General features: G+C 40.9%; 1 protein-coding gene across 1 annotated transcript in view; it reads left to right on the top strand.

Annotated features, from left to right (window-relative positions):
- The window catches only part of SLC2A13 (solute carrier family 2 member 13), a 289,570-nt gene that overhangs the window by 253,767 nt on the left and 10,076 nt on the right, over nt 1-25,727 (top strand). Inside the window, exons 8-9 of the mRNA XM_084748255.1 lie at nt 24,998-25,119; nt 25,227-25,379. Coding sequence (XP_084604381.1) covers nt 24,998-25,119; nt 25,227-25,379 — 275 coding nt within the window. The remainder of the gene's footprint in view (nt 1-24,997; nt 25,120-25,226; nt 25,380-25,727) is intronic.

Below are 25,727 nucleotides of genomic sequence, written 5' to 3' on the forward strand. Positions count from 1 at the left end.
CAGACCTCTTCTGTTGTTTTCTTTCTCATATTAAATATGCAGGACTCATTGTTTCTTTCAAAGAGCATCGCACCAGCAACAGCTGCAGGCACTTCCTAGAGTCTTCTGACCGCTTTGTATCTGAACACCTCTACCAACCAGACCCTTCCTCCAGGCAGTTACTCGGCTCTTCTCTCTCTAGTCACCCAGGGTATTGTTTTATGTAATGAAGACCGTCTAAAGGCCCTGTGTGGTTTTGTTGGTTGGTTGGTTGGTTTTCCCTTTTCTTTCTTTCTTTCTTTCTTTCTTTCTTTCTTTTTTTCTTTCTTTTTTTTTTTTTTAAGGCACAGAGTTAAGTATTTTCACTTTACTCTATTTGGAAAAATAATTAGATGATGATGATGATGATGATGATGATGATGATGATTGACAAAGTCTCAATGTACTGGCTGCTTTATGTGCCACCACACCCAGCTAGGGTAGGTTTTTATAAACAAGATAATTATGTTTCACTGAAAGGGAGGGCAGCGCTGATAGAAAGCCCAGCATGCAGTCTGCCACCTCACACAGGTTCCTGTTATCAAGTCTCAACTAGACATAATGTATTTTAGGTTAATTTAACTCTTCTTGTTAAGATTTAGTTTTTGATCATGTGGCTTTTGTGTGCATGTGTGTGTGTGTGTGTGTGTGTGTGTGTTCACACATGCATGTGCACGAGCAAACATTAGTATGCTACCCAAGATGTCCATAACCGTTGGATCCCCTGGAACTGGAGTTAAGAGGTAGTTGCGAGCCACCTACTGCATTCATTGGGAGCCACACTCAAGACCATCCAGAACAGCAGCAAGCATTCTTAAAAGCTGAGCTTTCTGTACAGCACCTAATTTAACTTTTATCACACACACACACATCAGCACAGTATACTGTTCTTGAACAATTTCCGTTTTTTGAAGATGTGCGTGCACAGCAGAGCTTTGACAGTGCGATCTAGATTCAGAGAGCTGGGATCATCCAGCCCCGCTGAATCTAAGTACACAGAGCAGCCTGGACTGTGGGGACTGTGGGTGTGCAGTAACTTCTAAGCACGCTCTTCAGTAGAAAATGGAAACCCTGATTTTTTTAAAATGCCTTTGTAAAGTAGAAGTTCTTGTAATTAATGCTGCAAATTACACCTTTCAAGTCACTGTTTTAAAATGTAAATCAAACGGAAGTCATATGAGGATCTTCAGAGTATAGAAGCAGAATTTTAAAACCCTCTGAAGTGCTTTCCTTTTCTAGCACCCCAATAAAAACACAGTTAGGAAGAAATGGAACGTATTTGAATCTTGATGCAAACAAACTGAAATATCTCTTTTAAAGTAACCAGGAAAATCTGAGCACTGAGCGTCTGAAGTTACCTGCGTCGTGTTGTGACTGGTAGATGCAGGCGACCATGCTCTTACTCCCTACAAAGGTGCATCCTAAAATCGTTACAGAAGACAGGCTGCCTTGACTTTCCCAAGAAATCCTGCAAGAGAGATGAGCAAGTGGGGCTGGAGAGAAAGCCAAGCTGGCCATTTGTCACAGTCATCGAAAGATTTTGTGACTGTCTTGGGGTTACCCACGCCTTTCTGCCATTGAATACATAGGAAGATACTTGCAATAGAAAATTGGCAGTGTGTCAATACAAATGCAAGGCCTGTATCAGTGACAGAAAAAATGTTTAAAAGCTATCTAAAAAGCCAAAGAAGCAAAACAAATACAAAGAAACACAATTAATCTAGAAGACCTGTTTTAACGTGAAGAAAGGGCAGTCAATGCTGTAGAGTGAGGGTTTGAGCTGCCTCCTGAGGTCCTAGCCCTCAGTGTCAGGGATGGACTGTGTTGTATCAGGGAAGTGGGGAAGCCTGCTGGACAGAGGTTCTCCAGAAGTGTGCATGGAGGGAGAGTAAGTGGCTGCATCCAAAGAGAGAGAGTGTGTAGCTCAGAGCAGGCAAAGCCAGCAGCCCTCTGTGGGGATTTGTTGTCTTGTTCAAGCCATAGGCTTTATAAGGAAAGTAGAAAGCGAATGTAGCTATGGGGACTGGAACACAAAGAGAGGCCTGAAATGGTTAGAAATGGTGCCGCTGGGTGTGGTTTTTTTGGAGTGGGGGGCATACAGATAAGTACTGTGAAGTGATTGTGGAGGTGAGGAAAGAAACCCTACTACAGCATCCCAACTATGTTGTGGGGAAAGACTAATAGGAGGGTCATACGAAGTAAGTGTCTATGCCTTCGAGGAAGAGTTATGGGATGGAGTCCCTGGAATGTATCGGGTCTTCTAGAACCCAGAGGGAATGGAACGAGGCAGGAGCCCAAAGCTCCTTCAGGGTCGGCCTCACAGGGCCTCACAGGGCAAGTGCTGAGATCTGAAGCTTGTACGAGCAGACTCTGATGCTAGTTCCTTCTGCTACCTCAGACCCTATGGTGGACTCTTGAGCGCCTCAGGACATTGTGGGTTGTGCCTTTAGGGTAATTGTAGAAGCCTACCAACTAAGATTGTCACAGCTGTTGTACCCCAGAAGCAAGGGGGCCAGTTCTGTGCCACTAAGCCTAATGACCTATATAGGCAGCTTGGCCCTTAGGAGAACTTCAAAAAGTGGCTTAAAACTTCAAGTGCCTTTCATTCTTGGACATAGAACAAAGTCCTTAAGATCACGGAGAGGGAGTAGTGGGCCTAGGAAAGTACCTGTGTTAGGAGGTCAGATACCGTGTTATGTCCAAGGTCAAATGTTACAGCTCTTCCTCTGGTCCCCTACGGGACTCACACAAGGGTTTGGCTGTGATGAACTGACAAATTGAGAATCTGAGAAACCCTGCCCCGTCCAGGAAGGACCTCTGCTCTGCTGTAAGACCTCCGTAACGAAAGCGAGATGCCTGCGGTGGCTAGGATGGCTCCGAGGGCTTCCAGTTAGTGTGAGTCACAGGGACTGATCCTGTTAGAGGGAGTTTTCAACCTTGAAAGAGAAACTCGGAATCCACATGGGGCCCATTTTTGAAGTGTTAAGAACGGAGCTTTGATCTGAAGTGGGTTTCTTTGAGCCTGCTAATAAATAAATTATCTATAACTGGAGGAGGACACTCAGGTATGTGTGGGCAGAGGGAAGGAGCTTGTCTTTGTCAAAAAAAGATACAACCTGGACTCACTGTGTAATCCCTGTCTGCATTGCTTTCTAGGGGGCTTTGTTCTTGGACATACTGTACTTTTATATCCCCCCCCCCTTGCAACATGGAAGTTCTTCCTCAGTGTTCACTGAAGCCTCACTCTAATGTATTTCCCCTGAGGTAGAAATTCTCCGGACAGAGGTAGAGATATGAGGCTATATAAATATTCACATCCAGGCAAGCAGTCATGTCTGTTTCTACATCTGCTGGGTCTTGTCCTAACTTCGTACCACAGAGCGCACTTTCCTTCTATCCTTCTGCATGCCGGTGAGCGGGCCCGTCTTCTTGTACACCTTTTTCATTGAGTATGCTGTGCTTTTGCTTTGAGAAAACGCGGCCTATCCGAAGTCATCCAAAAGCCTGCCTTCTCTGGCCCTGCTGGCCTGATCTGCAGCTGTCACCTCTCCTGCATCTGTCAATGGCCATTTCAAGCTTTGCTGTTTCTCTGAGGTGCTGAGGTTATCCGCACTCAATGTTCCCTCTTACAGAATGGCCTCCCAAGCTTCACATGGGTCGTGCTATGGTGACTCCCAACCATAAAGTTAGTTACATTGCTAATTTGTAACTGTAATTCTGCTACTCTTATGAATAGCAATGTAAATATCCAAAAAAGCAGGATTGTGACAGCTGTGAAAGGGTCCTTTGACATCCCCCTCAAGGTGCAACCCACAAGCTGAGTACTGCTGGTGCCTTCTTGCTTTCAGCTCTCACTACCCTGAAGGATGGTCTGCAAGTCTCAGTGCACAGTAAAAATACAGAGCCCCTCTAAAGTTATTTACAACGTTAAAAAAAAAAAGGAAATCCATTTAATTCTTCTAAGTACAAAGGTCTGTGAAGCAACATGGGTTTCACGTCTGTTAAGCTGGCCCTGCTTCCTTGAGCAGCTAACAGAAACTAGCCATTCTCCATCATATTCCCTTGAGAGTATAAACTGTGCAAATGGGCACCGCTGTGCTGCTCCCTGCTGTAGTGTTGGGATGACGCTGGATCAACAGTTCCTTTGTTCTAAAGACAAGTCTATTATTTTCAGGATCAAAATTTACTTTGAGGACAAAAGCATTCTAAAATGACTCGCATTATCTATTAATTCAGAAAATTCTTAGTACTATTAAACGTGTGCCTATTTAACTTAAAAAAAAATACACTGAAAATCATTTAACGTTATGATTAGGAGCAAGGAAAGTAGCCTTCCTGCTAGATGTTTGAACAGAGATTATAGGGCCAAAAGTAGACCTCAAATTATTTTTACTTTTGCTTGTTCTATTATATTGATTTATATAGGATATTTGGTGATGTTGCTTACATGAAGAAAACAAAACACTTGTCATTAGGTAGACTCCTAAGAACATAGAAGGTACAGTTTTGCTGCCTTGTGATGAAGTCAGCTTTATTTTATTATCAGGTGGAGCTTCTAGCTCAGCATCTGGGCTTCACGGGTTTTCTTATCCTGCAGATGCTGGTGCTGCTGCCCCTGCCAAACAGCTGCTGTATACCACCAGCCCCTTCAGTCAAGGACAGGCAAGCCAGGGAGGATTTTTTTTAAGTCCTAAGTATCAGAAGAAATGTACTTAAGCTCTCAATTTTCTGGGGGCTTTCGTGTATTTAGGTCAACTCAAAATGTCACTAGAAAGTATTTTAAGATAAATTATGGATGTGTACATTTCTCATAAGCAACAATTTAGTTTAAATAATTTATGACTTATTTGGTTTAATATACATTTTAAAAACTACAATCACATAAATCAATAGCAATTTACATCTAGGCAGCTAGGCTATTGTTTAAAGGTGGTAGTAAACAGCCAGGTCTGTTTCCTACTGCAGATCTCCTTTTCAAATTTAAGTTGTAAAGCACATAATGGTTTTAATAACATTTTAATATAGTCTCTGAAGGTTTCTTGCATGTGTACAATGCATTTTAGTAATACCCACCTTCTACTCCCTGCCTCTAACTCCCCTCCATGATACCCCCAACATACCTCCCTCCAAATTTTATGTCCTTCTTTTAAAATGTTTTATCATGTTTCTAACTCACTGCATTCAGTGACCGCTACTCATCTGCGCAAGGATGTGAGGCTATCTGCTGAGGCAACCAGAGTCACCAAAGAAAATTTACACCTGAGCAGAAGTGAAAAACTGTGTACTGTGTGTGGTCACACGGGCGTCAGAAGACAAGCGCCGCATGTCCTATATCAACTGAGGGTCCTAGTTTCAAGCGTTGTCTTCTGTATATTAAACCTGGAGTGCGTGAGACGCCAAGAAACTAGAACCGGGCTATTAGGCGTTGGGCACCGGGGTCATGTTAAGGGAGTAAAGGTAGTAGAATAAAATGAAAGCAAAGATGGGAACATACTTCCGGCAGAAAGGGTCACGTGGGTAGTGGCTTGGGAACATACTTCCGGCAGAAAGGGTCACGTGGGTAGTGGCGTGATATTGATAGGCAGAAAGGGGGGCAAGAAGCGCGTAAGCCAAAGTGAAGTATGTGTGAAGGAAGCGGACAGGGACTTTTGATTGTGTAATCAAGTGAAGGGGCTATAAAAATAGGCAGTAGAATATATGTGATATAAAAAAGAGAGGCAAGGGATACTGGAAATTAAAGGTTTAAGTAGGGATGGGAGTAGAGGGGTGTGGGAAAGAGGAAGACGGGCATGAGGGTTTTTGACTGTGTGTCTTTTATTTTGGTTTTTTTTCTTTTTTTCTTTTTCTTTTTCTTTTTTCTTTTCTTTTCTTTTTTTCTTTCATTTTGATAGAACTCAAACATCACTGCTTTTAATAGTGATTGTTAATTTTTCAACACCTTTTAACAATAGGAAAATGTCCCCCTCTATGCCATCCTTAAGCTCTGCTCATGTGGGTAAATCTCTAACTCTGTTGATGTAATCCACCACTGAGCTTTCTGGTTCTGTGCATCAGCTAGATGTAAAGTGTTACGGTTACCACTGCCCCTGAAGATGGGTGAGTCCAAGGATAGCAAATGTGCCTGTTAGTTTGCTTCACTTGATGTGATAGAACATTCTGGACAAAAGCAACCTAGGAACGAAATGGTTTGTTTGCCTTGTACTTCCATATCACAGTCTTCTATTTAGGGAAGTCAAGGCAGGAACTCAAGGCCAGAATCTGAAGGCAAGAACTGATGCAAAGGACATACAGGATTGTTGCTTATTTGCTAGTTCCATACAATTCTCTCAGCTTGCCTTTTCTATATAACCCAGGGTTGCCTTCCCTGGGATGACATTGGCCACAATCACCAATCAAGAAAATGCCTCATTGACTAGCCCACAGGCCAGTCTGAAGGGGCCCTCTTCTCAACTGAGATTCCTTCTCCCAAGATAACTACAGCCATGCCATGGGGGAAAAAAGGCAAAACAAAGCAAAAATAAAACACCATCACAATTGAACCCCTGTTATATTAACACAATAACACATCAGTATTAAGCCATAACTTTCCTTTCCTTTTATATCCCCAAACTTCATACTTCTTATTCTAAGAGGAAAAGACACAGAAACCATTACTGTCAAAGCAAAGCAAAGCAAAACCAAACCAAACTCCAATAGTCAGACTTCTCAGTTATTTACTACCCACTTGTGGGAACTACATAAGGATGTGGCAATTACACAGTGAGGCCATTTACAACTTAAAGGTTGACTCCTGCAGCCCCTAGTAAAAGATCATTAATTTTTCAATCCAAGCAACTACTTCTCTATTGACATTGAAGAGACATGTGAACCAATCTATGAACAGCCGTTGCTGAGTGTCTGTGATGTGCATATTTACACAGTGTAATATAATTGCATTATGTACTTTAGTTTGCTTCTCTCTTATAAAAACGTTACCAGAATGAGACCACAAAAGGAGTAAGGTTGTCCTCATGACCTGTGAGAAACTGGCTGAAATGCTTAGCTACCTCAAAAGAGATTAGCTATTGGATTCTCTCCTCATGCTGTCAAATCATCTCTACAATATATCCATATGGCTGTGATTTAGGTAAAAAAAGATAACCCCATTCTCCAGGAGAATTTCTACAATTTAAATAAAAATAATATTGAGCTAAACTTTTTTTAAGAAGCATTATAGTTATAATTATAGCTCAGGAAATGCAGACCAGAAATCCAAAATGAATTCAGTGTGGGCTGGAAATGTTAGTACTTTACAATGTACTTAAGGGTAATTATAGCATTGTTGCTTATCAGTTACAGACGCAGGGAAATCTGGATGCTGGCTTCACTTGTCTGGATGATATGTAATGTGTTTACGGCAGCAGAATGTATACAAATAGTAAAGTGAGTTATTGCCAGTATTCGATGTTTATTCTGATCCTAGGCAAGGCTATTTTCAGTTTTAAAATATTATCATGAAGCACCTCTTTTTTACTTTCAAAATATTTATCAGGCATTCATGTTTTTGAATAATTCTCTGCTCAGCTATAAAACACATTTTAAAATTTAGTTCTTTATTTTTTATTTTTAAAGTATATATATATATATATATATATATATATATATATATATATATTATGTATGTACATATATATTCCAGCTATGCTTTTACCTTTGCCTGATTACTCCCAGATCCTCCCTACCTCCTTACCTTCCTTCGTCCAGGCCTTTCCTTTTCCTCTTTCTTTAAAAAACAAACAATTTGTGGACAAATCGACTGAACTAGAAATGATCATGAGTGAGTTAATCCAGAAGCAGAAAAAGTCAAATGGTATAAAATTCTGAGAATAATGAAAAACACAATGCAACAAAAGGTCTGGACATATTAAAATCAGCCCCAGGTAGAAAATTTGTAACTGCAATTGCTTACATTAAAAGAGCCAAGAAAAGCTCAAATAAATGATTTAATGCAATGAAACAATTTGTAACAACAAAAACCAAACAGAAATACAGTAGATAAGAAGAGATAATAAAGAGCAGAACTTAATACATTTTAAACAAAGAAAAAATAACAAATTTTAGAGCTTTTAAAATTACTATATAAACAAAGTTGACAGTATCTTTGCCCAATTAACCAAAGAAAATAACTATAGAGCAACAGTAATTAAAACAGCATGGTACTGGCACAGCAATAGGCTAGTGGATCAATGGAATCGAACTGAAGACCCAGAGATGAATCCACACACATTTGCTCACCTGATTTTCGACAAAGAAGCCAAATCCATTCAATGGAAAAACGACAGCATCTTCAACAAATGGTGCTGGTCTAACTGGATGTCTACATGTAGAAAAATGCAATTAGACCCCTATTTGTCACCATGCACAAAACTCAAGTCCAAGTGGATTAAAGACCTCAACTTAAAACCACAGACATTAACCCAGTTAGAGGAAAAAGTGGGGAAGAGTCTGGAACTCATAGGCACAGGAGACAACTTCCTGAACAGAACACCAACAGCCCAGGCCTTAACATCAACAATTAATAAATGGGACCTCATGAGGCTGAGAAGCTTCTGTAAGGCTGGTGACACTGTCAAGAGAACAAAGCGACAGCCTACAGACTGGGAAAAGATCATCACCGACTCTTCATCTGACAAAGGTCTAATATCCAAAATATATAAAGAACTTAAGAAATTAAACACCACCAAACCAAATAACCCAATAGAGAAATGGGGCGCAGAGCTAAACAGAGAATTCTCAACAGAGGAATATCAAATGGCTGAGAAACACTTAAAGAAATGCTCGACCTCCTTAGTCATCAGAGAAATGCAAATCAAAACGACACTGAGATTCCATCTTACACCCATCAGAATGGCTAAGATCAATAACTCAACTGACACCTCATGCTGGCGAGGGTGTGGAGAAAGAGGAACACTCCTGCATTGCTGGTGGGAATGCAAACTAGTACAACCACTTTGGAAAGCTATCTGGTGCTTTCTCAGAAAAATGGGAATAGGGCTTCCTCAAGACCCAGCTATTCCACTCCTTGGAATATACCCAGAGGATGTACTACCACACAACAGGGACATATGCTCAACCATGTTCATAGCTGCCTTATTCATAATAGCCAGAACTTGGAAACAACCTACGTGTCCCTCAACAGAAGAATGGATAAAGAAACTGTGGTACATTTACACTATGGAATACTACTCAGCTATTAAAAACAAGGAATTTCCAAAATTTGTGGACAAATGGATTGAACTAGAAATTTTCATAATGAGTGAGTTCACACAGAAGCAAAAAGAGCTAAATGGTATATACTCACTTATATCGAGACACTAGCCCAAGGTGTACGTCCCCATGAAAAACTGTACCTACCAGAATAATGGGTAAGAGGGGAGGACATCCTATTGAATCTTTAGGTGTGAGAAGCCTGGGAGAAAGAGGAAATGGAAGGATCCAGTGGGTCCTGGAAAACTACAGGCGAGTCTGGGCCCTGGGGTCCTCCGCAAACTGTGGCAACAGCCAAGGAAAAAATAGGCAGTAAAAACCTTGAACCCCTACCCGGACTAGCCGATGGACATTCTCCACTGTTGAGTGGAGAAGAAGATCTAACTCTCACACAAACTCTGGTGCCCCATATTTGATCATGTCCCTTGGATGGAGATGCCTGGTGGCACTCAGAGGAAAGATAATAGGTCACCAAGGAGAGACTTGATACCGTATGAGCATATTCAGGGGGAGGAGATCCCCCTCAGACACAGACATAGGGGAGGGGAGTAGGGGGGGGGAAGTGGGAGGAAGGGAGGGATGGGAGGATACATGGGATGGGCTAACAACTGAGATGTAATATGTATAAATTAATAAAAATGTATTAAAAAAAAAGAAAAAAAAAAAAAAAAAAAGAGAATAGGAAAAAAAAAAAAAAAAAAAAAAAAAAAAAAAAGAAGAGAGAGAGAGGGGGGGGGGGAGGGAGGGAGAAATGAAACCGAAATAAACAAAAAATCAGTAAGACATAAAATACCCCAACAAAACAATATGAGACAAAAAAAATCCACAAAACAACCATTGCCTTCATTTTGTGTTGCCATTTACTCCTGGGCATAGTGCTTGCTCTGAGGTGCGGTTGAAATACTCAATGAGACTCCATTGGAGAAAACTAATTTTTGCTTTTCGAGCATGTATTAATTGCAGATGACATCTTGTTTAGGGGGCGTGAACTCACATCCACTTCTTCTCAATGCTGGAATCCCATCTTGTTTGAACATGTTCAAGCCCCATGTGTTCCATCACAGTCTCTGTGAACTTCTGTGTATATCAATCCTGTTGTGTCTGGAAAACACTGACTCTTGGAGTCTTCCATCACCTGTTGCTCCTATCATCTTTCTACACCTTCCATGAGGGGTTTTGTTGCTGGGTATTTGATCACACTGTGAACCCCCAAGATTGTGTGCTAGAAAAGCCTGTTTCTAGTTGTGGTGTGGCTTATCCCTGGCATACACCTTTAATCCAAGAGCTTTCTGTAAACAGGATTAAATACATCAACCATAGGTCAAGAGGTGGAATAAGAAACCAGTTGGCAGGAAGTAAGCATAGGGAAAAAAGCCACAGAGAGTGAGAGGAAGTCTGGAGGACAGATAAAGAGGTGCATGGGAAGTAGAAAAAAAGAACATTCCATTTGAGGGTTTTTAAAGACAGTGTGGAGAAGGAGAAGTGACTTTTCCTTTCTGGGACCTTGGCTGAGCAGGAAGGTCAGTGGGGTAATTTCTTGATTTCTCTGCCTCTCTGAGCTTTTACCCCAACATCTGGATCCTGGGTCTTTATTGGTAAAATCATATGTTTGGGATTTTTTTTCTTTTCTTTTCTTTTCTTTTCTTTCTTTCTTTATTTATTTATTTGCTTTGGTGAATACGTCACATTTAAGATTGTGTGCTCCATATTTTGTCACTCTGCATATTTTCTAGCTGGGTGTCAGTTCCCATCCATCACAGAAAGCTTCTCTAAATGAGATGTCTGAATGAAGTCTTGATCTGTGAGTTTAGCAGAACGTCATCAGGAGTAATTTTATGGCCATGTTCCTTTAGCAGAACACTAGTGTTTGGTTTTCTCCTAGGCCCACAGCCTGCCAGACTTGGGGACTTGACATGAAAAGTTTCCTCCCATACAATAAACACTAGTCAATAGGGTTGAAGGCTCTAGTTGTGCACCAAATGGCTTTGCCTTGTTCAGTGAGATACAGAAATTCTGTCTGCAGTAATGGAGCCTTACTATCTGGTTGTGGAGAGTAACCAATCACCTTGGGAATGACTGATGTGTGGGGGTTTCCATGGGGTTCTTTTGGTCAAAAATTCACCTAAGTGTTACCCGTCCCTGGTACTGGAGGTTTCCCGTGCTGGCAAGAGATGTTGAGTTGGGGCACTGTCTTCCCCTTTATTTGGTGACACCATTTAGGTTCCTCTCATATATGTATACATTGTAGGAAGCTCCTACAGAACCAGGTTTCCATATGGTCTTTCAGAGGCCTTTCATGTTGGTCTTCCCTCTACATATTCCCTCCTCTACCTTACCATCTGTCCCACTCCCCTCACCCATTTATTCCTCCTAGTTTCTCCTTTGTATCTCTATAATACTCCATTTAGTTTGTCCGTCCTTGGAAGAGCCTCCTCCCCTCCCCCCACCCCGTCCCTTTCTAGTCCTTTACCTAACCTCAGTGGTTATTTGGATTATATCATGCATATCAAAGACTTAAAAACTAACATCTACATACGGAAGAAAGTCTAAAAAAAGACTAGAGTCTGGATTACCTCACTCAGGATTTTTTTTTCTAGCTCTACCTTCTTACCTGTGATCTTCATAATTTCATTTTTAAAAAACTGGCTAATATGTCATCATGTAAATGTATACCATTTTCATTATCCCTTCATCAGTTGACATATTTCTAGGCTGTTTCCAGTTTCTGGCTATTATAAATAGAGCAGCAGTCAACACGAATGAGCAAGTTTCTATGTAGTAAGACGTGGAATCCTTTGAATACTTTCACAAGGGTAGTATAGCTGGATCCTGAGGGAAATTGATCCCAGCTTCCCAAGGAACCCACACCAGTTTCCATAGTGACTGTACAAATTTGTATTCCCACTAACAGTGAATTAGTTTCCCCCTTTCACTGCATTCTAGCCAGCATGAGCCGTCATTTGCTTTCTTCATCTTGGTTATATTCTGACTGAGGTAAGGTGAAGTCTCAACTTACTTTTAATTTGCATTTCCCTGATGACTAAGGGTTTTGAACATCTAACTCTTTCTCGATCTCTTGTGTTTCGTCTTTTCAGAATCCTCTGCTTAGTTCTGTGCTCTCTTTGTAATTGGATCATGTGTTTTCTTGGTGTTCAGTGTTATTTGGTTCTTTACGTATTTTATATACTAACCTTCTGTCAGATCAAGTAATTGGTAAAGATCTTTTTCCCACTCTCTAGGCTGCCACTTTGCCTGAGTGATGGTGTCTTTTGCTTTTCAGTCTCATGAGGTCCCACTTATTAATTGTTGTTCTTATTACCTATACTATCGGCTTGCTCTTCAGAAGGATTTCTTTTCCTGTGCCAATGGTTTCAAGCCCATTGTCCCCTTTCTTTTCTGTCAGATTCATGGTCACTTGTTTGATGTGGAGGTCCTTGACCCATTTAGAGCTGAGTTTTGTGCAGGGTGATGGATATAGATCTATTTGATTCTTCTACATCCAGCTCTATGTAGAGGAAGTTAGACCAGAACAAGTTTTTGAAGATGTTGTCTTTTGTCCAGTGTGTAGTTTTCATTTCTTTGTCAAAAAGTCAGGTGTCCATAAGTGTGTGAACTTATGCCTGGGTCTTCAATTAAATTCTATTGATTAATGTGTCTGTTTTTTTTTTTTTCAAGTAACATGATGTTATTATTAAAATAGCTCCATAGTACAACTGGAAGTCTGGAATAATGATTTCTCCAACATTTTCTTTCAGCTATCCTAGAATGCACATGCACACATGCATGGGCGTGAGAGAGAGAGAGAGAGAGAGAGAGAGAGAGAGAGAGAGAGAGAGAGAGAGACTCTGCCTCAGGCAGAATGCCACAGTACATTATGACAATGTTAGATACTAGATATTAAATTACTCTAAATGAACAACCAGTCTGAATATAGACATTTTCTTAGCCATGTAGTATTCTATAGTTTTAGTGGCTAAACTAGGTTCAGCACTCCACCAAGAAAAAGGAAGAAATCAACAAGTTCATTTTATACTGTTTATTGAGCCCCAATTATATATGTATTATTTAACTATGTAGTACACTCCAGGTTACTGGTAAGGCCCTGGCTCACAGTGGTGATGCCAGAGAGAGGTGGTGGCGGTTGGTGGGGAGGTAGGCTGGTCCATCCAGGCTATATGGAAGCCTCGCACAGTGAAACCAGCATTCTTTCTAGAAGGCTAGCTGGGCTAGTAGGTGTGACATGCTGCGGACTAGCAAGAAATCAGAAGGAAGGCTGGACAGTGAGTCAGCAAATTTCCTCATTGCTCTGACAAAAGCAACATAAGGAAAGAACTGTTCTTTCAGATTTACGGTTTGAGGGTTCAGTCCATCGGGCAGTGGCAGGGGCGTGAAGCAGCTGACCACAGCACGCCCACAGTCAGGAAGCGGAGAGATGGACTCTACTGCGCCACTCTATTCTTTTTATTCAGTTCAGGACTCCAGCCTGCGGGGTGGTGCTGTGCACAACCAGAGAAGGCCTTTCTTCTTTAGTTAAAATCTTTCTGGAAATATTCTCTTAGATCACAACCCGAAGTACATTTCCTTGGTAATTCTAAAACCCAGTCAGGTTGACAATGAAGATTATTAGGCAGATTTTGATACAGCTCTTATACTATTAAAAGAAATTGGGGGAATTCTTCTTGTTTCGTTGTTGACAGCCAGTGGGGTGTTTCAGGAGTTTCTATGAATCAGGGAGAAGATGGTGATCACGATTAAAATGCTTAACTATGAAGCTTCTGTGTTTATTGTTTAGTAAAGTAAGACGGAAGTGTGACCACGCCATACGGTTGACGACTTCATGATATCGGCTTTCCGTCTGCTCATCACTTAGAAAGTTCCTCTATTAGTACCCAAGTACTAACATATAGTTGAAACCATTTCTGAGACTTTCTAGACATATTTTTCAAAGCACTTAGATAACTTCCGGGGGATTTTTTTCAATTCCTTACTGGCACGACTACACCAAGAAAACCACTATGGAGCTTCGTGTTTTTAATCCGTTATTAGAAACTGCCAGACAGCGGCCTGTTATCACGTAGTACATCAGCCACCTCAAAAGAATTTTCTAGTTATCAAACTCATTATGTGATATTTCCAGCTCGTGTAAGCATCCTTTTCATTCAAATTACGGACTTGAGTTTAGGATCAAAATTGATCCTGAGTCAGAAAAGTGTATCGAGGCCAGAGGTCTGCTGACAGGCTCTCACTTTATCCCTCACACTCTGAGAGCTCCACTCTCTTTAGCTAATGACGTCAATACATTATTTCCTGTGGATGTAGAAAGAATGCTAACTTGGGAGATGAAGGACAGCTTTCAGGGAAACGTCCCTGTTTCCATTTGAATTCCACAAAAGAAAAGCACTCCCAGGAAAGAAATCTCCATACATACCTGAACCTGAGGGATAATTATGTTGGAAGAGGAAAAGGAATAGAGTGGGATTCAAATGCTTCTGCTGTGTACTTTGGGAAAGTCGCTATATATTTTTAAATGTCTCTTATGCAAAAGAAGAGTGATGATGCTATAAGTTTGAATTATTATAAGTAAGTGATTTCATATATATTAGACTTTTAAATATAACTCATCTGTAGAAATATCAGTCATTTCCATCAAGTGAAGATTCAATTCAATCATGGCCATTTCTGTTAGGAACACAGCTTTCCTGAGGAAGCCATAAAACACACTTGATAGAAAACAGCTGTAGAATGGAATTAAAACAAGAATTTAAAAACTCCCAAAGTATTCCATTGTTGGCATCCAGTCAGTCTAGAGTGATGAATTAACTTCCATTCATCCCACACACCTGCAGAGAGAGATGAGGCAGGGGTCCCATGCAGGCCCTGTTCGCAGTGGAAGGAAACAGAGCCAGATGCTGGTGTGGCTTGATACCCTTAAGGCTCACGATGGAGCAGATGAGCCCAGCAATACTTACATGATGGAAGGATGCTACTCCTTATGCTGCCAATACAGTTTCAGTTAAACAGGACCACATTGCCAACTCTTCAGAAGCTCACAGTACAATGGGGAAAAGTGGCCCCAGATTGGCTTAGTGGAAGCTGATGAAAGTATCCTAATTTACCCAGCAAGCATCTAAGCAATGGACTGTGTGCAGTGTGGCCTCCAAAGCCTAAGGAAGGAAGAGGGATGGTTACAGACATTGTATCCTTACTACAGGTAACTATTATGATTTACTAAGGCTCATAAGAGTAGGAACTGTTCAGTTAAGAGCATGAATCTTTGTGGAAAATCCTCAAGTCTCTGAATTGGAAGTGGAGAGTGACGGTGGGCATTGCTGTCCTGAGTCTCCTGTCACAGCACACCATGTGAGGGCCATTCCAACTCTGCTCCAGAGAAATAGTATTGGCCCTGATAAAGCGAGTTGTTGGTGTGACTTATTTTAGTGTTGTTTGGGCTTTAAATGATTTGAATTATAAAACTATTATTGACTGCCGATGAGCTGTTAAATAAATGATAGCTAACATATTGGACTCTAAATTCACTGTCTTTATTCATTCATTTATTCACTCTCTTGCCATATAGATATATACACTTTGACAAATATCATATATTATCCAAGATATAAGAACAATAATGAATGGCAAACGGCAGGGCTGCAGCAAAGCCACAGTAAGCAACATCTGCAGGGGCTCAGGCAAACTCATATTGCCAAGGCTTCCAGAGACCATGTATATATCAGTTTAGGGGTTTAGTTTTGAGCTTAAGGGTACCATAATCAATATGGTAAATGTTTGGAATACCACTGATATCAGGAAAGTAGACTAGCCCCGAAGCCAGATCCAGGACTTAAGCAACACATGCCTCTGTCTCAGCTGGAGAATGTGATGCCTTCCAGCAAGAAGTTCTCTCAGGCCCCCAAGATCTGCCAAAGATGGTACATTAGAGCCCTCTGGCCTCTGTGCTGGGTACCAGCAGAGGGCAATGCTGCAGAAGACTAGCTAGGATTAAACCTGTGCTCTGGCATTCTGGACAAGCCAGTCAAACCCAAGGGACCTGATTTTCATTATTGTAAAGTAATTGTGCCAAATGTAGTGTGCTAATTTATCTACCTAAGATGGTGATTTCTGGTCTTATTGGATGACCTCTATCTAATTAAGCCCACGGTATTTCACATGACTCATGGCTCTCATAGTGTGAGTGATCGTGAGGATGTTATTTGCGGGAAGACCCAGGGGATTAAACTCAGGCTTCTGTGCATCTGTGGCATTGCAGAGATATATCCTCATGCTTGTGATTAGTTTAATTACGTCTGTTCAACCTCAGTTGAAATTGGCCATAATTCCTTTTGACTTTCTTTGTATGGTTGGCTGATCGTGGCCAGAAAATGAAAAGAGTGGGAAATTAAGGAAAGAGGATGAGAAGCTGACATAACGAAGTAGGTAGATTTCCCCCCAAGTAACAAGGGGATGGATTCTGAATAATTCTCAAAGAATTCCAGAACATATGAGTGATAAGGTTCAGCAAACCCTGAGTGAGTAGGATGCGTCCAAGGAGTCAGCATAGGAAAGGCACGTCAGGGCTGTAATGCTGCTGCTGGGATAGAAGGTTTGGTAATTGTTATACACTCTCAGGAGCATGTGTAGATTCAAACTTATGATGAGTACGTTGGTGATCCGTATGAGGGACATAGTACCTTCTGAGCGGGATCACGAACTGGTGAAACTCCCTGTTTCTACTGGTTGGACAGGAGGCTCTGGGTCCTGTGTGATCAGAATTATTCGAAATCATCAGGGTATCAAAAAGAGGAGTTTAGCTGGGCGCTACGGCGCACGCCTTTAACCCCAGCACTTGGGAGGCGGAGGCAGAAAGATCTCTGAGTCTGACGTCAGCCTGGTCTACAAAGAGAGTTCCAGGACAGCCAGGGCTGCGCAGAGAAACCCTGTCTCAAAAAACAAACAAACACAAAAAAAGGAGGCGTTTCAGCCCGAAGCCACCATAAACAGACATTATGTTAAAAATATAAATTATAAGCAGAAATAACACAACCGTGCTAACCAGTGACCCCAGAGAAGTTATGTGATGGTCATATGTTGAGCATGTAGAAAAATACAAAAGATAACTTTAGAAAGGAATCCAGTGATGAGATGCGTGAAAACAGTGTGAGGTTGCAATCATGGGGACCAACAGTGCTTATTTTTTTTTGGCTTTAGGCATTAAAGCAACCCTTTTCTTCACACCTTGTGTGTCCTGTAGGACTTGGTTTCCTTCTTCTTCATAACTGAGTAAATGGAAGAATATGGAGGTAGTATGGACCTCCTGAGCCTCATGGTATGATAATTTGACCTCACTTTCTGCCTTACCAATTAGAATCAGAATTACTGTACCAATTATCACTGCAGCAGCATCCTTGACATTAGATATTGTTTCCACTTGACTACCTATATTCCGTGCATTTGATTTTTGTATTTTGAATGTCAGGAAGTACTGATCTGCATCACTGATAGTGTGGTTTATATGTAAAGATAAATTAAATGAAGAAAAAGAAAGCTTTTTAGCTCCAAGACTCTATCTAATGCTTTGAATCTTACCCATGTGATTGATTTAATTGCTTAGGAATTCCAAAGGCCTTTTTACTAGGAAGGAAAGCAATTAAGAAAAGATGGTCATTTTGTTCCCAATTTGTCTTTATGAGACAAAACAAAGTAAAATATAGGCCGGTGGGGCCATAGAGAATCCATTTTTTTTTTCCTTTATATCGTATACATGTCACGAGTGAGGGGTTCATACTGTGGTCATCTGTAGATGTAATTAGAATTTAAAGGCTGTTAACATAAGGGATTCTGTTTTTTGGTTTTAGGTTTTTTTTCTTTTTGTTTTTGTTTTCATATTAGATTGCTAAATAGTGATTAGAGTTAGCATGAAGTAATGAGTCACTTTTGTAGCAGTAACTTTTCCTACTTCCTTTGATGGGATACTCAAAAGTTAGGGCTGCTTCTGAAAACTGCAGGAGGCTGCGGAGAGGCTTCTGTGGATACGAGCTGTCTTAGTTACTTTTTCAGTTCTAGATCAAAGCACTACAATCAAGATAACTAATGAAAAAAGCTTGTTGTTATTGGGGCTCACAGTTCCAGAGGTGAGTCCATCACCGTCACGCTGCGGAGCATGGCAGCAGGCAGGAAGACATGGAGCCGGAGCAGTAGCTAGAGTTCTCACTTGATCCATAGGGTGACATTGGGAAATGATGTGGGCTTTGACCCCCACCCACAGTGAGGTCACACCTCCTAATCCTTCCCAAGTAGATCCACCAACCAAGGAGCAGTATTCAAACCCGTGAGGCCTATGGGGGACATTCTCATTCAAACCACCACAGGAGTACTTGCTCCGCCTGCAGAAGACTCAAGTCACATACGTTAGGAGGCTCATGTCTATACACAATTCCAGATCTGGAGACTACAATGCCATCTTCTAGACACTACAGGCACCTGAACTCATGTGCACGTAACCCCTAACACCCCATACACATAAATATACATAATTAAAAATAAAAATTAATCTCAAAGAAATGGGTATTATCACTACTCTTTTTTTTTTTTTTTTTTTTTTTTTTTTGGCTTCGAATTTTGTTTATTTTTTTCCCCTCAGGTAAGAATGAAAGATGTCCTTTACTGTGAGACATTCTGTGCCCTCATAGGCCAACCTCATCACCACTTTCAAATTCTGTGTCATTCCGTCATATATTCTCACAGGTAAAAGCACATTCAGAGCTAACCTCTAGCTTTGGGTGTATGGCTTGGTGATCTTTTCCCAAGCCATCAGAGTCCTGAGGCAGGAATAGACAAAACATGTTTTGTCTGTAGTCTACAGAAGTTCAGTTAGCAAAGAAAGTATGTGCAGGCAATCCAGGAGAACAGGAGATGCGTCACACAGGCCATAGCAAATCAGTGACAAACAGCTTGCCCACCACACTTAGATTAAATCCCTTGCACCAGACATAAAACTGGAAAATCACTTCATCCCTTGAAAAACTCCTTTTGTTTTCGAAAGTTAGATTTAGGAACTTTTCCTCTTTGGGAAAGGGAACAAAATTCTATGATTTTTCATAACTAAAAATGTGAAGTTATGCTTTTTAAAATATATGTTGTGGTTTTTTTTTCCTGCCTCCTTCTGTACAGCAGTTGATTAAATTAAATATATTTGTCATGGTGAGTGGAAGAATGGTGGAGGAAATTCTTCCTGTATGGGGGTGGGGGGAGGGGAGGAGCATGTTTTCAAGAGTAACGGTCACCAGAGCAGTTGTGTATTTACACTGCTTAGTTTTTCTCCTGACTTCTTTGGTTTAAACTTGTCTAATATGATAGGGAAAACAATTATTCCATCTTCAGAGAGAGTTGTTGAGAGAATATCAGGTGTCTGTATGGAAACCTCACCTGGCAGTAATAAATCTGATGATCTATAACTGAGGCAGGAAATAGGAGGCGGGGCATCCAGCAGGCAGAGAGGATTCTGGGAGAGAGCCAGGCATGGGAGATTCAGCCAGCAAGATGCGAAGAGGATGGAAACATGGTACCTGAGCCCAGGTAACCAGCCATGTGGCATAATGTAGATTGGTATAATGGGCTATTTTAAATTATGAGCTAGTCAGAGAAGCTATGTGGCCTAGATCTTTGCAAATAATTATCTTGAGTCTCATGAGTCATTATTCTGGGAGCTAGGGACAGGAGAAAATAACCCACCACAACAGAGAGTTATTAATTTGCAACTGTTGTTGAAGGCGTGTGGGCTCTGACCGAAGCTAGGAACTATCCCTGATTTATTCAGGCCACATCAGCCTTCAGTCTGTTTATTCAGCTGCTGAATATTCATTCTCACACGGCCAGAATGAGATGTCCCTTATTCTCAATCATTATTTTTAGTTTTCTTACACAATAGTGGGTTTCGTATAACATTTTCCTATGTCTTACTGGACAGGGCTCCTCATCATTGTTATGTCCTCTTCCTGAGAGGCCTGTGCTCTTTGTCCTCAACGGTCCCTCATTGCAACTTATTATCTTTCCTGATTTTGCTCCGTGATGTCATGGGCCTGAGCCCTGGCACAGCATGGCTTCTACTCTGCCCATGTCTGCCAGCCTGTTCTCTTTAGGAGCATCCAGTGGTGCCTGCAGAGGCCAGGGCATGCTGCTCTGTGGTGTTTCTGCAGTGGAGATGTCTAGTGTCTGAGTTGTGAATGTCAGGACTGATGTCACAGCCTTAGTCATTTGCTCTTTGGCATGCTGCTGGGTGTGTGTCCAGCAGGGTCAGTGTCTCGGCGCTTTCCTGACATCCACTCAAGTATGACAAGAAGTGACAGAGTCTCGCTACCTTTGTTCAGCCTGGTGGGAAAAGCTGTGGTGACAAGCACGCAGTTCCCCTTAAAATACACAGACTGGGCAAAGCACTGTGGCAAGAAAAATATCAAATAGAAAATTTCCAGAAAGGTTCATTATTGGTGAGCACCCGCCCACCACAAGAAGCTTGTCTCTCTGGAGCCTTTCTTTGTTTTTGTTTTTCCTTCTCTTGATTTCATTTCCTTTTTTATTACTTTCTTACAAGTAGAATAACTCAAAAGATGTTTTCTCTGGTGGTAAGTTAAGGTGGAGAATATTGATTTAGGGATTTTATCAGAAGATGCCAACCACTGCTTTCTGCTCATAACCCTGAAAATACCCACACCTCGTCCATTGCTCAGTGAGCAATTGGTTCCACAGAGAGCTGTGATGACTAAACATTAAGATTTCTTTTTACAAGAAAAAAAAACCACTATTCTTTTGAGAGACAGTAATTAATTGTGTGGTGTATGTGTGTATGTGTGTGTATATCTATGAGTGAGTGTGTGTGTGTGTGTGTGTGTAATCTCTATTGATTTGTGCTTTCATTCTACTGCAGCCTGCCTGCAGAAGCCCCACTTCCTACCCTACCTCAATTGTCTGGCAACTTTGCTTCTCGGTACTGACCTAAGTTAGCTCTTCCCCACCAATCTTCTTAGCCTTCCTTTCTAGCCTGTCTATAACCCTTTGTGTGAACCACCTATCCACAAAAAAAAAAAAAGGAAGCAAATAAGCAAACAAACAAACCAAAAACACTTTCCACCAGAGTTCCAGCCTATCTTTCCAGACTTACTGTTGGTACTGTAGCATGCTACCAGCAATGTCCCTTCTTTTCAGTTCCCTGGGACTCTACCTCTTGGTGAGGAGCCAGGATCCCTTACCTCTTCTCTGCAGTCTTTCTCAGCCTTTTCTTCAGGCCTAAGTCCATTTCTTTGTGTCACCACAGCAGCACTCACAATCAGGGAATACACAACAACAGCCCTTGCTTAGATTCAGAGGACAGCAGCAGCTAAAGAATTGAACACCCACCCAACAAAAGTGAGACCAGATCCCTACACTAGAAAACCCCACTCCAAAACACAAAATGGGCATCCAAGATACTATGTCAGGCCATGAGAAATGCAGTGCAGCTGAAACACAAGACAAGGACTTCAAAATAGACTTTCTGGTTGTCTTTAAAGACCTGAAAGAGGATATGACTAAATCCCTTAATGCAGTCTGTGAAAACACAAACAGTGGAATTTCAAAACGTGAAAGTAGAAATAGAATCATCCAAGAAAACTCAAAGTAAAATGAAACTGGAAATAATAAAAACATAGGATGTCAAATAAAGACCACGGAGGTAGGCCTTACCCACAGAATGCAAGAACTGGAAGAGAGAATTTCACTTCTTGAAGACAAGGTAGAAGACCTGGATATCTCAGCCAAAGAAAATGTTAAATCTAAAAACAAGATGACAAAAACAAAAACCAATACACGAAAATACTCAGGCTGGCTAAAACAATCTTTAATAATGAAAGACCTCTGGAGGAATCACCATCAGAGACTTTAAGTTGTACTGGAAAGCTATAATGGTAAAAACAGAATGATACTGGCATAAAAACAGACACATGGATCAATGGAATTAAATTAAATACCTGGATATAAATCTACATATTTGTGGACACTTCATTTCTGACAACAAAACCAAAAGTGCACATGGAAGAAAAGATAGTATCTTCAACAAACAGTGCTAGTCAAATTGCATGGCGGCATGTTGAAGAATCCAAATAGATTCACCCTACATAAATACTGTTACCCCCACAAAATCAACTCTACATGGATCAAGGACCTCAACATAAGACCAGATACCATGAATCAGACAGGAGACAAAAATGGAGAATAGGCTTGAAACCACTGTCAGAGACAAAATAAAATAAAATAAAATAAAAATAAAAAATAAAATTTTCTAAACAGGACACTTGTAGCACAGACACTAAGAACAGCAACTAATAAATGGGACCTCATTAAACTCAAAAGCTTCTGTATGGCAAAGTACACTGTCATTCAGACAAAGTGGCAGCCTACAGAGTGAGAAGAGATCTTTGCCAATTACATGATCTGATTGATGGTTATTGTATAAAGTATATAAAGAGCTGAAAACACCATCAAAAAATAAGCAGTCCAATTACAAATAGGGCATAGAACTAAGCATAGAGTTTTCAAAAGGATAAAACAGAAATGCTTGAGAAACACTTAAAGAAAATACTTAGCATCCTTAGACATTAAGGAAATGCACATTAAAACTTCTTTGAGACCTTCCCCTTACCCCACTCATAACATCCAAGATAATTTAAGCAAATAACTCATCCTGATTAAGATGCAATGAAAGGAAAACATTTATTCATTGCTGGTGGGAGTGCAAATTTGTTGAGCCACTATAGAAATCAGCGTGGCAGTTCTTCAGGAAGCTGGGAATTGGATTTACCTCAAGATCCAGCTATATCTCTCTGGGGCATATACCCAACAAACTCTGCATCTTACTACAGAGACACTCGCTCATCCATGTTCATTGCTGTTCTATCAATAATACCCAGAAATTCAAAACTGCCTAGATGTCCATTAACAAGTGAATGAATAATGAAAACACGGTACATTTATGCAATAGGATATTGTGTAATATCCTACTGTAAAAAAAATGGAATTATGAAATTCGCAGGTAAATGGATGGAGCTAGAAAATAATTCAGTCTCTGTGAGGGAATGCAGACTAAACCCAAATGTTTTCCATTTTCTCTGCACACTACAAGAACAGAAAGGTAATCGCCACTATCCCCCAGCTACAACAGTGCCTGCCCGTTATACATACAGATGAAATAGTGGCACAGATATTACAGGGGAAGCAACAGCTTTTTTATTGGACGTAAGGCTTACTCAATGAAATAGAACCCATTCCTGACACTGTTATGGTTTCCAAGAATGTGCGAATGTATAGGTCATTGGGCTAGGGGAAACCCTAGTATTCTGCTGAAAGAACATATCAATAAAATGACTCCTACTGGCATGCATCCATTCCCATTGGTTAGAACATCACTCAACCTACATCAGGGAGTCTTCTTAGAGTATGTGACAAGTGACACAGAAATACACAACTGCACAACTGAAACAGGATGAGAGACTTTGGGCAACTAAGTTCTAAATTGGATGTTTAAAAAAATCAAATCCTTCCCTTCCTGGCTCATAAAGTCATGTGGAAGAGGAGGCAGAAATGGTGGATGACATCAGTAAACACTGTCTTCCAAACACAACAAGACTCATGCTCACATGAACTGACAGAGATTGATAACATGAATAAGCCCAGCACATATTCAAGCTAGACACAGTTCTAGCACTGAGAGTGGGAATTGTATATCCCTGATCAAGAAGGCGTCTGTAATTGATATCTATTGCAAAGGAGAAATTGTCTTCTCCACTCTCACTGAGTATGTTAACCACACTTCAGGGTAGGCACCATACCTACGGTTAGTTGGCCAACCCAAAGCAAACTCAATGGTAATTTTGTGGGGTTTTGTTTCATTTCGTTTTGCTTTGTTTCGGGTTTTTTGTTTTGTTTTGTTTTTGTTTTTTTTTGTTTTGTTTTGTTTTTGTCTTATTGGTTGTGGTGAACCTTGGAGGAAGACTATCACCGATGAGCACCAGAAGCAAAGTGATGTTCTCCTTGAACTTAGAAAGCATGGGGTTTGCTTAGGGTACGTATGCATAGTCACCTTCAGTTAAGGAGTATGGAGCATACTTAGTTTAAAGGCATAATTTTAAATGAAAATATATTAGGCACATGTGGAGAGATGTGCTTCGCTCAGAGTCATGGAGTGATGATGGCAAAGATTACACTCATGGACAAAAGTGCCTCTTGGCATGCTCGGCTTGCACCATTAAGTTTAGATGAAAATAAAAGTGGCTTGGAAGGTGGATGAACACAGGAGCCTGCTCCTAAAGGGGCCTGGCCCTCTTAGACATCCATAACTGCATTGACAGCAATGTTTCTACCACAGTGTCCTGGCACAAGGAACCCTGGAGGGCTGCTCTGTCTAAGGCAGCTCCAAGTTAGAAAGCAGGTGTCGTTTATGCCAGCTGGGTAAGAAATGATGCCTGTCTGTGCCACTCGGACACAGAATTTAGTTCTAATTGTGTGAATGTGCACTTATGCTATACGTGTCATTCTAAGTTTGATGTGTTTATTTGCATATTTTCAGGACATGAAATGTCAATTTTCTAAGAAAAAAATTATTTTTACCTGCTCTTCTTAGGGCACTGAGGAATTTCCAGATTCGTGCAATGAAATCACATTAACTTATATAGCTGTATCCTAAAACACTAAATTAATGTATGTTTTTCAGGTGTGAGAATGAAACCAAGTTCAAAGCAGAAGAGATTCACTGGGCGTACAGTTTCTGCCCAACCCCCTACTCCTGGACGGCACTCCTAGGCCTGGTATTATATCTTGTTTTCTTTGCACCTGGTAAGCAGCACGTTGTTACTTTTGCCTTGCGTTGTCCCCTCTTGGAAGAGGCAGGTACTTCATTCCATGAGTGATCTTTACCGTAGCTTTAATTATGTACTTCTCAGGAATGGGACCGATGCCCTGGACAGTGAACTCTGAAATTTATCCTCTCTGGGCAAGAAGTACAGGAAATGCATGCTCAGCTGGAATAAACTGGATTTTCAATGTTCTGGTTTCATTGACCTTTTTACACACAGCGGAGTATCTTACATACTATGGTAAGAGCATGTTTTCTTCAATGTTCTTTCATTGTGTGTGTGTGTGTGTGTGTGTGTGTGTGTGTGTGTTCTATCTGTATAGACCCTATAACTTGTATTAGAGACTATGGCCTTATATGTTGGATCTTCATGAATATCCCTGTACAGCTTTCACCATCGCCAGGAGATCTACGAAATGTTTCTAGAATAATTTTCCTCTCCTAAACTTCTTGTCTCAAAATAACCACCCCCAACACCATACACACACACACACACACACACACACACACACACACACACACACACACAAATACACACAGTTCTTCTAACCTTGAACATCCCCCATACATGCCATGACGGAAAGCCTTA

This window comes from Acomys minous (genome assembly GCF_964271855.1).
Source record: "Acomys minous genome assembly, chromosome: 12".
Taxonomy (NCBI): domain Eukaryota; kingdom Metazoa; phylum Chordata; class Mammalia; order Rodentia; family Muridae; genus Acomys; species Acomys minous.